Genomic DNA, 14,387 nt, shown 5'->3' with positions numbered 1-14,387 from the left:
GCTGTTTATCCTGGCCTGCTCCCATCATTACAACCTCTGTCCTGTCTTTTCTCCTGCCTTCTCATCAGCTCTCACAAGTTCTGGGGTCTCCCATATGTTAAAGCACCTTGTCTCAGGCAGGACTGCTGCGCTGCACAGCTCCCGGGGAAGGTATTTATGTAGACGTAACATGGAGGGTGCACTCGGGTAGCCCTGCTTTCACCTCCCCTCTCAACGGCCTTATTTCTCTGCTTTCCTTCATTTTTCTGTTTTTCTCTAAAGTTGTTCATACTTGCTGTTTCCATTCTTCCCACATCCCCACTTGTATCTTGGCTTCATCCCCACCTCACTAACAAAACAGTCCTTGTCAAGTTCACCAGGGACCTACATGTGGTCAAATTCAGCGGTCACTTCTCAGACCTGACTTAATCTCGCAGTAGCATTCAGTGCAGTTGGCCATTCCAGCTCCTGGACTACCCTCTTCTCCCGGCTTTCTGGCAGCCACTCTCAGTCTCCTTCACCGGCTCAGCTTCCTCTAACTATTCTCATTGTTAGAGTGTCCCAGGGCTCTGTCCTAGCCCTTCTTCTCTGTGGACATTTATCTCTGAGGAGATCCTTTTCTGAGCACCATGTATATTCTGATGACTCCCCAATGTCTCTCTGTCCAGCCCTTAGGCCCAAACTCCAGATTCATCGCTTCAACTCTCAGTTCAGTATCTTTGCTCAGCTGTCTGACAGCCGTCTAAGATGTTACCACCTGATGGCGCCACCACCACCTAAGCCCCACATCCCGACATCATCCTCTGGTTCTCTTTTCCTTTGTGCCTGTATCTAACCCTTCAGCAAGACCCTGCTCCCTCCAGACTATATCTTGAATCTATCCACTTCATATGGCCTTAACTGTCACATTAGTGTGATCTGTTCGCCCAGCCTAGTGCTACAGCCTCCTTTCTACACTCAGTCCTCTACTCTAATGTTCAGCAGCTAGAGTGACCCAGGGAGTGCAGGCCTGACCACAGTATACCCCACTCCACTCTGTCACTCACTCCTCTGTGGGCTTCATGGCACACCCAAAATGAAGTGAGCGGCAACGCTTTGTTCTAGCCGACAAAACTGCATCGCCCAGCTTCCACGTGCTTCTCTCCACTTTGCTCACTACTCTCTGGGCTTCTTCCTACCACCTGCTCACACCAGACTCTCGCCCTCCTTGGAGCCTTAGTTTTGGTCCTGCTGGAGACTTTCTCCCAGACTCCTGGCCCAGTTGACCCCTTCTTGCTCTTCAGGGCTCAGCCTTAGTAAGGCCTCTCTTTACCCTGTCACCCTGGCTCATGTCTTTGCTAGCATTTGTAACAGCATACTTTGTTTCTCTCGCATACTGTTCACCATCTGTTGCCCCTGTGAGAGCGCAAACTCCATGAAAGCTTGGATCATTTTTGTCTCATTCGCTGTTGTGTCCCCAGTGTCTAGCAGAAAGTTGGTGCTCAATTAACATTAGTAAATGAGTTCATGGGCTTGTTTTACCAGTAGGCAGAGAGGTGTGAGATTTTGCAGGTATTCTCTCCTCTTCCTCCGCTCCTTCCTCTCCCCCTTTCCCTTCTCAAACCCCAGGGAGCAGGTGCTCTTGCTCTGAGCAGAAGGGAAAGGGAGCTATTGTTTGACTGCACAGTGTCCTTGTTCTTTCCCTGGTCCCCCTGGTTCACCTTGGGCCAGAGAGGAGGTTCCCCGTCTTGAGCAGCCTCCCGCATGAACCTGCCTCACTGACTGATGGGTCCTCTTGTCCAGCTTGACCTTTCTGTCTTCTCCTTGATCTTCCCCCTGTGGCCAACCGTGAGCTCCCTGGGTCCCTCCTTCACTGCAGCCTTTCTCCTCCTCCTCAGCTCTCGCCTGCCTGGCTCCCTTCTGCCTGCTCCCCCTTCTTCTCACTGCAGGGTCCCTGGCACTGAGTTTCTAACCTGCTGCTCTAGACTCATCTCTGCTTTTCTCTGCCATACAGAAGGTTTGTTTCCTGTGGATATTGGCTCTGTGAAGAAGGACCACAGTTTTTTGGACGAGGACTCTTTGGGGGCCCTGTGCAGGTAGGGGGGCTAAGGGCTAGGCCTGGGAGGTCATGGGCCTGGCTTGGGGCTTCCTCGTGGGAAAAAAAAGCCATCCTTGCCCCCCTGACAGAGTAACCTGCCTATTAACAAAGCTTATCTGCTGCTCTCATGCTCTTCACTCTTCACTCTGTCTCTGTGCCTGTGATATCCTCACTGCCCACCCCCAGGCACTAGAAAGCCAAGGTCTTTGGCCTTTTATTTCCCTTCAGTTAGAGCCTCCAAACATTCCTCTAATTTGTCCCCCTCTACTTTTTGAGGCCAAACCACGACTTCTTGGATCCATCCTTCTAACTGGCCTTCCTATCTTCCATCTCTGCATTCCCATCCTTGCTCTGATACAACTCCACAAGAGCCACCAGAGTCAGCTTCCCAGTGAGTGCTCCTCTGCTTGAAATATGTCGCCGTCTGCAGAAAGAAGTCTAAAGCTTTTTTAGCATGACACCTGAGGCCTTTTGCAACATGGCTCTGCCCAACCTTATCAGCCTCAGTCTACCCCTCACACATGCACTGGTCTGTTTATTGACCATTTCCCTCTCTACCTTGTCACAGGCTTTGGTTGAAGACTGGGATAGGAGTCTCTGTCTCTCTGTCGATCCAAATCCCATTTCTGTTCTCCAGCAAGACTTCTCTCTGACTGCACCCCCCTGCCTTCAGGGAAGTTGCTCGTCCCACCCTCTGTGTGCTCTCTATGCCTTCTGTCTGCTCTGTTCTTGAATGTGTCCCATCTCTGTAGTGGTTGTTTTTATTTTTTGTCTCACATCTGTAAGTTCCTAGAGGACAAGAGCCCATAATTTCTACAGCATCATGTCTAGCACTGAAACCTTCATGAACACAGGGACTTGGGAGATGTTTTGATGTCTTGAGCATGTGAAGCAGTGGACGGCATCTTCCTAGTGTCCTAGGCTAGTCCCTGCAGGCTCGGTGGCTTGTGACCCTTGGGTGAACCCTGCTTTGTGTTACTTGCAGGAGGCTGATGACCTTGAACAGTTGTGCCTCGATGAAACTGGAGGTTCATTTTCAATGCAAGCAGGTGAGTTAGGGCAAGGATAGGGTCTGTGGTCTTGTGGCACCATGGCGAACCCAGGACGAACACAAACAACTTATGAAAATAGTCCAGTGTCCTAGGAGGCTGGGCTGTCCAGGGTGGTGCCTTGCTCCAGCCTGGGAGTAGGATGTACGTTTATGAGGCTGCTGGGTTTCGGCTAGCCTGGTCTCAAAGTTGGGGTATGAGAAAAAGTACCCTGACTCATAGCATCACTCAGCCTTATCAGCCCACCACTCCCTCCTGGATTTTCTAATAACTTGACCTAGTGATGGACATCCCTCAGGGAAGTCCATCTGCCTACATGCCTTCTCTGTGATGGCAAAAATTCCTTCACTGGGGGCAGAGACAGAATAATGTGATGGAAAATCATGGCCTATATGATCTTAGAAGATCTTAGAAGTCAGGATGTCCAATCTCACTTCACGAAGTCTTACACTAAGCCTCATTTTCTCCAGCTCTACAATGAATTGAGAGCAGCATTAATACCCTCCAAAAACCTTTCTGACTCTGCTAGTCTGGGATTGTAGGAACTAAGATGGCTCTGAGTCTGCATGTAGCCCTGGAAGGTGGGGAAATGAACCTACCCTTCCCTGGGGTCAGGCTTTATGGGTTTTTCTCTGGAGCTTTTTCCACCAGAGGCCTGCCGTAAACAAGTCGCCAGGGAAACAGGAGAGCTTGGGCTCCTAGCCCCAGCTCTGCACTGAATTTTCAGTGACTTTGGACAAAGTTCTTCCCCTCTCTGTTCCTCAGCGTCCCCACTTTGCAAAGTAGAAAACTAGAAAATGTAAAATATCCTTTCTAGCTCTGGCATTCTGGGATTCTTATCTAAGACTATAGCCTCAAGACTCGCTGGGAGGCTGCTGAGGACAGGATGTCAGGGATGCTTGGATTCCAGCCCTGCTGTGTCATTCACTTGAAAGTGAAATTGTTAGTCCCTCAGTCACGTCTGACTCTTTGGAACCCCATGGACTATAGCCCTTCAGGCTCCTCTGTCCATGGAATTCTCCCGGCAAGAATACTGAAGTGGGTTGCCATGACCTTGGGCAAGCAGCTTCTCATTTGTTTAGGTTTCCCTGTCTGTAAAAATGGGTAGGGATTTCATTGACCAGATGACCACTACCCTCCATCCAGGCTTTCTCCATGACTCCTGGCTTCTTCCGGCACTCCCAGAGTGCCGAGGAGTGCCTCCTACTCTGAAGATGTGTTCTCAGTCAGAGAGCAGGGCCCTTTGCCCCCAAGTCCCCAAAGAGTTTGGAGGCAGAGAGTGGAGCCCAAGAAAGGGCTTGTGGACTGGCTACCCGTGACCCTACCCTGTGATGCTCTTCTCAGAATGAAGACTCAGAGGAGGAAGAGCACTGTACCATCAGCAACCACTGGACCTTTGAGCGAGAAAATAAGCAGTGGTCTCGCATGGGTTCCTCTGACTTGTTGGCCCCAGCAAGCCCTGACCTGCCAGTGACCTCTAGCTGTGAGGGCGTCCTCACTGAGCTTAGTGCCACCTCCCTGCCTGCCATCACTGTGAGCCTACCACCTGAGCCAGCGGATCTGCCCTTGCTAGGCCATTCTTCCAGCCCAAGTCACTGGCCCTTCTTCAGCCCCACTCGGGGCCAGGAGGGCCCCCGGGACAAAACCAAGAAGCACCGTTCCCAGAGCTTCCTCAAGCACCTTGAGTCTCTCAGACGGAAGGAAAAGGGTGGAGGCCGGCAAGCAGATCTGGAGCACAGCTCAGTCACCTCAGAAAAGGTTGCCAAAGCCTTCTCTTTCCGAAGTCGCCATGGCTTCCTCTATCGGGCCAAGAACCAGGCGGCCACATCAGCCAGTGGCAGTGGCGCTGAGACTCAGAGGGCCTGGGAGGCCTGGCCTGTGGCCATGTTCCAGCATCCTCCGCGGGCACACCAGGGTGATTGCCTGGTGCATGTGCCCAGAGACCACAAACCAGGCACATTCCCTCGCTCCTTGTCCATTGAGAGCCTGTGCCCAGAGGATGGACACCGCCTGGCAGATTGGCAGCCGGGTAGGCACTGGGGCCATGAAGGGCGCCGGGGCTCCTGTGGCTCCACAGGTAGCCACACCAGCATCTATGACAACATGCCAGAGCTGTATCCAGCTGAGCCTGTACTGGCTGGGGCCGAGGCTGAAGAGGAGGAGGAGGAAGGTGGGGACAGCTACACTCACCTGGATGACATCCTCCAGCACGTGTGGGGGTTGCAGCAGCGGGTAGAGCTCTGGTCTCAGGCCATGTGCCCAGACCTGGGGCCTGGAGATAAGGAAGAAGAGGAGGAGGAGGAAGTAGAGGAGGAGGCCACTTCACCAGTAGAAATAGCCACCGATGGAGTGGAAGGCCAGACTGGTGAGACTCGGACCCAGGGAGAGGCTCCAGCCCTCAGGGAGTCCCTAGCCCTGGGCCAGGTGGATGTGCAACTTGGAGTCCTGGCTCAGCCTCAGACCCCTGCCAAGGCTAAGTTCCTGGCACAGTCAGAGACTGGGGCCCCAGACTTTGCCCAGGATCATGAGGAGGAGACACATTCAGTGGGAGAACCAACCTCTTCCTCCAGCCTGTCTGTGGAAGAAGGACACGTTTCCGACACTGTGGCCTCCTCCAGTGAGCTGGATAGTAGCAGGAACTCCATGAACGAGGCTGAGGCTACAGGGTCCCCAACTGGACTCCAGACATCAGTATCCCGTGAGCGACGAGATTCAGGTGTCGGGGCCTCACTTACCAGACCCTGCAGGTGGGAGTTCAGGGTAAGGGTGGGGCAAGGATTCTGTTGTCTCTCTTTCTCCCTTCTCCCTTTCCCTCCCCCTCCTCTCATCTCTTCCCTTACCCCTTTTCTCCCCTCCCTTCCTTATCTGCCCTCCATGTCCCCCTTTCCCACTTCCAGTTTTTTAGTCACAAGGCGCAGGGGAAAGTTCTTAGGGGCTGAGTGATTGCCTGCCTGCAGCCAGTCCCAGAAGAGAAAAAGAAAGTACGGGACTCGGGAATCTAGAATGTAAGCTTTAGGACCTGCCTCTGCTACGGCCTGTGCAAACTGTAGCTCCTTTTGGGTTTTAGGTAGCCCATGTGTAAATCAAGGGCATTGCAGGAGATGGTCTCTGATCCCCAGCTTCAGTATTCTGGGTTTTTCAGAGAAGCCCCTCCCCTGCAGTCTTGAATGGAAGAGGGGCTCATACTGCTTGCTGGCACTAGATGGGCCCGATCTCTGTACCACCCTCCCTGACAACATCTTGGCCTCTGGGCAGCCCTGGAAATCAAGACTAAGCTTCCTCCACCCTGGAGCCCCGCAGCAGTGCTGACAGTGGTCCCATCTCTTTGTATATATTTTCTTTGGCGGGGGGAGGAAAAGGACCAGAAGAACACAACTTTTCCTAAGGTTTGCTGAAACCTGCTCCTCCAGCCTTCTCTACCCCCTCGCCTCTCACTAGGAAGCTCCGTTGGCACAGCTTTCAGAACTCTCACCGGCCCAGCCTCAACTCAGAGTCATTGGAGATCAACCGGCAGTTTGCCAGCCAGATACACCTCCTGCACAAGGGCTCAGTGCTGCGGCTCACCACTTTCATGGAGAAGTACACCGTCCCCCACAAACAGGGCTGGGTCTGGTGAGTCCTCCTGGGCCAGAGTGGGCACTGAGCTGCTTATCCAGGTCTTAGATCCCTCCCTGCCCCACTCCAGGGTCCTGGGAGGGTCATCCTCAGAAAGTGGGTCAGGCAGGCGGAGCCCTTATGTCAGTGGACTGGTGGGATGTGCTGGGGAACTGGAGAGGCCAGCATGACTCCAGGTGCCTTATTTTTTTTTTTTTTTAATCTCAGTTTTATTTATTTATTTACTTTACAATATTGTATTGGTTTTGCCATACATTGACATGAATCCACCATGGGTGTACATGTGTTCCCCATCCTGAACCCCCCTCCCATGTCCCTCCCCATCCCATCCCTCTGGGTCATCCCAGTGCACCAGCCCTGAGCACCCTGTATCATGTGTCGAACCTGGACTGGCGATTCGTTTCACATGTGGTAATTTACGTATTTCAATGCCATTCTCCCATATCATCCCACCCTCGCCCTCTCCCACAGAGTCCAAAAGACTGTTCTATACATCTGTGGCTCTTTTGCTGTCTCATATACAGGGTTATCATTGCCATCTTTCTAAATTCCATATATATGCATTAGTATACTGTATTGGTGTTTTTCTTTCTGGCTTACTTCACTCTCCAGTTTCATCCACCTCATTAGAACTGATTCAAATGTATTCTTTTTAATGGCTGAGTAATACTCCATTGTGTATATGTACCACAGCTTTCTTATCCATGCGTCTGCTGATGGACATCTAGGTTGCTTCCATATCCTGGCTATTATAAACAGTGCTGCAATGAACACTGGGGTACACGTGTCTCTTTCCCTTCTGGTTTCCTCGGTGTGTATGTCCAGCAGTGTGATTGCTGGATCATAAGGCAGTTCTATTTCCAGTTTTTTAAGGAATCTCCACACTGTTCTCCATAGTGGCTGTACTAGTTTGCATTCCCACCAACAGTGTAAGAGAGTTCCCTTTTCTCCACACCCTCTCCAGCATTTATTGCTTGTAGACTTTTGGATTGCAGCCATTCTGACTGGCGTGAAATGGTACCTCATTGTGGTTTTGATTTGCACTTCTCTGATAATGAGTGATGTTGAGCATCTTTTCATGTGCTTGTGAGCCATTCCGGGTGCCTTATGTATGTCTGTGGGAGATGCACATGGGATTTACATGAGTGTGTGCCATGGATGAGGAGGGGGTGAAGGGGGACCCCAGGCCCCCCAGCTATACCTCTTCTATCTCAATTTCCATGCTGCCACCAAGGAGATTGTCCTGAAATGCAGCTTTGGTGATCATTTTCCTGATAAAACCCTCCTGTGTCAAAGAATAAGATCCGGCTTCCTTCCCATCATGATCCTTTCACATTTCAACCCTGCCTCATCTGTCAGGGTCTTTATTCTACCATGCCCAAACAACACCACCATTCAGGCCAGCAGACCAGTCACCCTTCTCTGAATGTAGAATTTGGTTCCTGCCTCTTTACCTTTGACCATGCTCTTCTGTCTGCCTGGAATGTCTTTTTTCCCCATTTTTCCTGTGGGACAATGCCTACCTATCCCTCAAGAGCTGGCTGAATTTCTACCTTCCCTCTGAAGCCTTCCCTGACCTGCTAGGTATAGTTACCCTCCCTTGTGGGTCTTCCTTAAGTTCTTGGCTCACTTCTGGCCATGTGTATTGTCACTGCCTATCAATGCAGTCATCTCCTTGACCAGACTGAGAGCTCCCTGTGTTCCTCTGGGACTCCCTAGGACTTGGCCTAGAGTGGATGCTCAATGAATGTTGACTCTGGGCAGCTGGACCTGAGTTCCCAAGACTAGAGACAGTCTCCAAGCTGTGTCTGGGCCTACCCTGTCCCCATTCCTGATCTTTTATCTCTCCCTTGAATAGGTCAGTCCCCAAGTTCATGAAGAGGAACAAGACACCAAACTACCGGGGCCAGCAGGTATTTGGGGTGCCACCCCTCATTCATGTGCAGCGCACAGGCCAGCCACTGCCCCAGAGCATTCAGCAAGCCATGCGCTACCTGCGTAGCCAGTGCCTGGACCAGGTGAGGCCTTCCAGGGAGCATGAGGAGAGATGGCAATGGGAAAGAAGTCCAAGGCTGAGGGATCGGGGAGGGAAGCCACTCTGGCCTTCCTCCTGGGTCGGGCTGGCCCAACGGAGACTTTTCCTATATTCATGAAGGCCAAAGAAGGATGGACCCAAGCTCCCTTTCACCTGGCTCTGTGCCAGCTTTTTCTTGCCCAAGTGCAGTAGCCCCCATCTACCAGGAGCCTGCCTTAGCCTAGGACCTTGTTTTCCTACTCATCTCCCTTAAGGCCATCTCTTTCCTTGGACCCAAAGCTATAAAAACTCATCTTTTTGGTTTTTCCACTTCTCTCCTACCCTGCCTAGCAGGAAGCTTGCCAGGCTTGGGGGTCTCCGGGGTGGCCTACACTCCTGATACCCAGTCTATGGCTGGCCTCACAGTCTCCTTCCCTCCCCTCCATGGGCCAGGTGGGCATCTTCCGCAAGTCTGGGGTGAAGTCCAGGATCCAGACCCTGCGTCAAATGAATGAGACCTCCCCTGACAACGTCTGCTATGAGGGTCAGTCAGCCTATGATGTGGCTGACTTACTGAAGCAGTATTTCCGGGACCTGCCCGAGCCCATCTTCACCAGCAAGCTTACTACCACTTTCCTGCAGATCTACCAGCGTGAGTCACCCACCTATCCCCGGTAACTTGCCAGGTTCTCAGCCTTCCTGAATCCTAGGGTTTGTGGAAGATAAACCTTGTGCAGGCAAGTATAGCCATGCCCATGAGCTCAGTGAAAGATTTTCTATGCTGAGTTGTAAGGTTGTTAAAGACCACATTGTATTCCCCAAACCCATTATATGGAAGGATAGACTGAGGCCCTGAAGAAAGGCAGGGACTTCCACGAGGGTACACTTCACATTAGAGCCAGGCTTGATCTAGCACCCAGAGACCCCCCCAGAGTCCACCTTCCCCCTCACCAATTTCACATTGGGATTGCTGTGCCTTCTGCATTCCTGGAATGCAGAGGCTCTTGGGGAATAAAGAAACCCTTCTGTCATGCCTTCCTCACAGTCCTCCCCAAGGATCAGTGGTTGGCAGCCACACAAGCCGCCACCTTGCTGCTTCCCGATGAGAACCGAGAGGTACTACAGACCCTGCTCTATTTCCTAAGTGACATTGCCTCTGCTGAGGAGAACCAGATGACAGCTGGTAACTTGGCAGTGTGCCTGGCACCTTCTATTTTCCACCTCAACGTCTCCAAGAAGGATAACCCCTCACCCAGGTGAAACAGGGCAGGGCATGGCAGGGAGGGTTTGGGGCTCATTGGCTTTTTGGCCCTGGTTGGCTGGCACGGCAGTTCCCAGGCATCACCACAAGGGGTCAGTCTGACTCTTCAGGGGCCTGAGGCTGGTTGGACGCTGTGAAGCAGGGGCTTGGAAAGGGCAACAGACTGTTTTGTGTTCAGGACTGGCAAGCAGGCTTCTGGGGAGCTTGTCTTGTGCCCTTATGCCATCTTCTCTTCCTGGCCCTCTCTTCCTGGCCCTTCCCTCCAGGATCAAGAGCAAACGCAGCCTAGTTGGCCGGCCAGGCCCTAGGGACTTAAGTGAGAACATGGCTGCCACCCAGGGCTTATCACACATGATCAGTGACTGCAAGAAACTTTTCCAGGTGAGTCACTCTAGGCCATGTTGCCTACTTCCCAGACCCAGTAGAACCAACATACCTGACCTTTGCACCCTAAATCAGGGATAGGGCCGATCTTGACCACATATGCCTCAATCTCCTACTTTCAGCTCTTCCCCTGTAGTTTTTCATCTACCACCCTGCAGCATCCAGAGCTCTGCTCCCTTAAAATGAACCTGGCAGACCCCATAGGCTCTAGGACCGGAGGTTCCTGACCTTCTGCCACTCCCCCTGGCCCCCAACCCAGTCTGTGTATGCCCTCCCAGGTGCCCCAAGACATGGTGCTGCAACTGTGTGGCTCCTACAGTGCGGCCGAACTCAGCCCTCCAGGCCCAGCCCTGGCTGAACTGCGGCAGGCCCGGGCTGCTGGTGTAAGCCTGAGCCTCTATATGGAAGAGAGCATCCAGGAGCTGCTGCACAATGCTGCTGAGCGCTTCAAGGGCTGGATGAGCATGCCGGGGCCCCAGCACACGGAGCTGGCTTGCAAGAAGGTGAGGACCTTGCTGCCCAGGCTGGCCATGGGACCAAGAGGGGGCAGAGCACAGGCTGTGTGCAAGGATCCCCAAGGAAGGAGCTGCCCCGCCTCTCACTGTGCTTCTGCATGGAGAATGGAGAATGGCAGGCAGCAGAGCAAGCACCATAAGGAAGTGAGAAGCAAGCGAGACCAGGGCTCTGTCTTGGGGAGCACCTGCTGGCATTACCTTCCCGAAGGCTCCTTCCAGAAGGCCGCACTGACTAAAAGGTCACTACTTTTAGAGCCTCACTCCCATCCCTCCCTGCACCGCAGTCATGCTGAGCTCCTTACATTTCCACCTTTGTGCTTCTTACCGCTGCTGTTCTTCTGCCAGGACAGACCTGCCCCAAGCATTATATTTCCCCAGCCATTTCCAGCCCCAACTTGATATGCCCCCTCCTCTGTTTAAAGGCTCCAGTCATGCCCCAGGCTGGAGGTAACTTCTCTCTGTCCTTCTTGACATGAGCCATGTTCCTTCTCCAATTCTGATTATAAGTAAGGCCACAAGTCCGAGGTTTGCCATGGTCATAGTAAAAACCCCCTCACAGGATCAGGGTAAGAGGCTTGTACAGGGCCTGGCACATGCAAAAGGCACCAGGAGTGGCAGCTTTTGTTGCTTTGCACGTGCTCCACTTTCCATGGTAGGTGGAGGAGTTCATTGAGGATGACCATCATCATTGGTTCCAGAAATTCCAAGCACTGTGCCCATTGCTTGGTAGAGCCTAGTAGGCCTTGGAGAATATGTGTCCTGTCATCTTTTGTGCTCTTGAGCAGGAAGAGGAGCAGAAATCTGAAAAGGAGGAAGAGGACAGGAAACACAGGGCTGGTCTGTCTGGATCTGGCTGGAGTTAGCGGAGTAGCCCTGCAGCCTTCCCTTGTTGGGGGCTGGAGTGAGGGTAGGCCGTTGCCCAGGGGTGGAGTGGGAGTTCTCCAGGCCTGACAGCCGCCCCTGTCCCTCCTCTTGTTGCTCACAGGCACCAGACGGGCACCCGCTGCGCGTGTGGAAGGCATCCACAGAAGTGGCAGCCCCTCCAGCCGTGGTGCTACACCGTGTCCTGCGGGAGAGGGCCCTCTGGGATGAGGATCTCCTGCGGGCCCAGGTGTTGGAAGCCCTGATGCCGGGTGTGGAGCTGTACCACTATGTCACTGACAGCATGGCACCCCATCCCTGCCGTGACTTTGTGGTGCTCCGGTGAGGGGCATGAGCTGTCACTCTTGTGTGCTTGGGGGACTGGGGAGGTGGGGAGGAAACCAGTGCCAGGAAGCTGAATGTGTGCATCCCTTCCCCACAGGATGTGGCGCTCTGACCTGCCCCGTGGGGGTTGCCTCCTCGTGTCTCAGTCCCTGGATCCTGAGCAGCCTGTGCCGGAGTCGGGGGTGCGGGCTCTGATGCTCACGTCCCAGTACCTCATGGAACCCTGTGGCCTGGGCCGCTCCAGGCTCACTCACATCTGCCGTGCTGACCTCAGGTACAAAGCCCCCTCAGCCCTGGTGTCCCTTGCCCCTGCTCCGCCCCATGCCCCTGATCCTAGGAGGCAAGTCCTATCTTCCTTGTCCCTGGAAGGGGCTCAAAGGAAGAACCCACAACTCACGCCTTCCTGCTTCTACCTCCTCAGGGGCCGTTCTCCTGACTGGTACAACAAAGTCTTCGGACACCTGTGCGCCATGGAGGTGGCAAAGATCCGGGATTCCTTCCCGACCCTGCAGGCAGCTGGCCCTGAGACAAAGTTGTGAGCCTCAGCCTGATCCCAGAGTGCCACTGCTCAGGCCCCCTGGCACAAAGGCAGTGAGGGGGCGATGAGAGCAGAGAGCTCCCAGATGGATGCTGCTCCTAAGGGTAGAGGCAAGGCCATGCAGTCCCCTTTACTTCCTGAAGTTCCTCCATATGTACAAGGGAGGAAAAGAGAATTTCAGTGTCCGCTCTCCATTCCACCTCCACCCCTGAACTTGTGTTCTGCCCTTCTGAGAGAAAGGAGTCATTTTCAGAGCAGGAAGGCAGCTACTGCCCTCTGGGTCCATGGGGCGACCAGTCAGTCTAAAGTCTTCTCAGCTCTCCTGCCTGTGGGTTGAGGAGGCAGAGAGCAGTGTGTGCTCCCAGCTCTCTGCTATTCTGAGAGGTTAAGTCATCCTGTTTGCTGCTAGGGTCCTTTTGAGGTTGGACAGGAGGTTCTGGTCTTGCCTTTGGGCCCAGCACTGATCCTGAACTGGCTTTTGCAGAGAAATTGAACTGGAGTGGACAGGCACAGGGGCAGAGCACAGCACAGCCCCAACCACCATGAACTGTTTGATTTGTGTAAATAAGATACTGATTTTTACGAGGCTGATTTAAGGAGGGGGCAACGATGGGTCCCAGTAGGTGACATGACGATTTGGGTTAGCTTGGGATGTGAGAGTGGGGAGAAACTTCCTTTATCAGATCTCAAGAGACCAATGAGCCAGTCTCCCCTGACTTGGGCCCCATACTTTATCTGCCACTCCCTGGGGTCCCATGTAGCCGTTGGCCACGCACTGCCATGTCTAGTGAGTAAACAGACACCGCACAGGCTGAATAAAAGCAGATGGTGGTGAGGAGACACTATCTGTGTTTGTATCACTTTTTCTGCTCTTCTTGCCTGTGGTAGCAGGCTGATATGACAGCCCCTCCCTCCAGCAGAGACCTGGCCCCTGGTTCAAGCAGCCAGCCCGTCAGATGGAAGGGCTTAGTGTCATCTCAGCCCACTGGGACTTGATCCAAACCTGATCTATCCCACCTACCAGTCATGTTGGTTCACATGCAAAGTCAAATGCCAAACGCCAACTGGTGCTTTGTTATTTTTGGCTGAATAAACTGTAGTGGGATGGGTTCCAGCCAACCAGTTGTAATGTTTAAACCTATCTATTTTATTTGTACCTATAAATACTGTACAGTCAGTATTGTATCAATATTAAAACTGTGTTATGTACATATAGATAAATATATATATATTATACAGTCACATCTATCTATATATACACACACACATATTCTATCATGAGTGTACCATAATCTGTGGGTGGGGGCAGAGGTCTAGCAAGCCTTGGGGGGCAGGGCACTTAAGATGAGACAGGGGAGGTGGAGAGCACAGTCCATGTGATACCCCTCAGTGCAACAATAAAGCATTCCTAGAGATGCACTCTACCTGTGTGGTTGTCTTTGCGGAGGTGATTGGCCAGGGACAAGGGACAAGTTACGATGCAAGTTCAGTTCAACTTCAGGCTCAGATGTTGTGAACATTAACACAGGACACCAGGGGAGGCCGCAGGAAAAATGGGGAAAGGCTTCAGTCTTTCTCTTTGGGAGTTTATTGGGGCTGGGGGGAGGTAGGATTCCAAGAAGTCAGGGCTTCAGTAGAAGCCACAAACCCTATTCCCTGACTTGACCAGGTCCCCTATCTGAGCAGCTCCTAAGCATGACCTTATGCATACTAATGATAGCCCTATGGAGGGATGCCTTTGGCTATGCT

At 52.8% G+C, this 14,387-nt stretch overlaps 1 protein-coding gene across 4 annotated transcripts in view; it reads left to right on the top strand.

The window, feature by feature from the left end:
* Window positions 1-13,880, top strand: part of STARD8 (StAR related lipid transfer domain containing 8) — an 81,894-nt gene extending 68,014 nt beyond the window's left edge. For 2 of the 4 annotated variants that reach the window (XM_061409845.1, XM_061409848.1), the window contains 12 exons: window positions 1,973-2,054; window positions 3,042-3,105; window positions 4,450-5,852; window positions 6,544-6,717; window positions 8,579-8,738; window positions 9,188-9,386; window positions 9,780-9,990; window positions 10,262-10,376; window positions 10,658-10,882; window positions 11,880-12,097; window positions 12,198-12,374; window positions 12,522-13,880. In XM_061409845.1, the coding sequence (XP_061265829.1) occupies window positions 1,973-2,054; window positions 3,042-3,105; window positions 4,450-5,852; window positions 6,544-6,717; window positions 8,579-8,738; window positions 9,188-9,386; window positions 9,780-9,990; window positions 10,262-10,376; window positions 10,658-10,882; window positions 11,880-12,097; window positions 12,198-12,374; window positions 12,522-12,639 (3,146 nt within the window). In that variant the 3' untranslated portion in view covers window positions 12,640-13,880. Of the gene's footprint in view, window positions 1-1,972; window positions 2,055-3,041; window positions 3,106-4,449; window positions 5,853-6,543; window positions 6,718-8,578; window positions 8,739-9,187; window positions 9,387-9,779; window positions 9,991-10,261; window positions 10,377-10,657; window positions 10,883-11,879; window positions 12,098-12,197; window positions 12,375-12,521 lie in introns of those variants that run through there. The other 2 variants (XM_061409846.1, XM_061409847.1) reach the window with 2 other exon arrangements.
* Window positions 13,881-14,387: the final 507 nt, after the last annotated feature.

Source organism: Bos javanicus, chromosome X (genome assembly GCF_032452875.1).
Source record: "Bos javanicus breed banteng chromosome X, ARS-OSU_banteng_1.0, whole genome shotgun sequence".
Taxonomy (NCBI): domain Eukaryota; kingdom Metazoa; phylum Chordata; class Mammalia; order Artiodactyla; family Bovidae; genus Bos; species Bos javanicus.
This window is presented reverse-complemented; position numbering and strand designations above follow the sequence as displayed.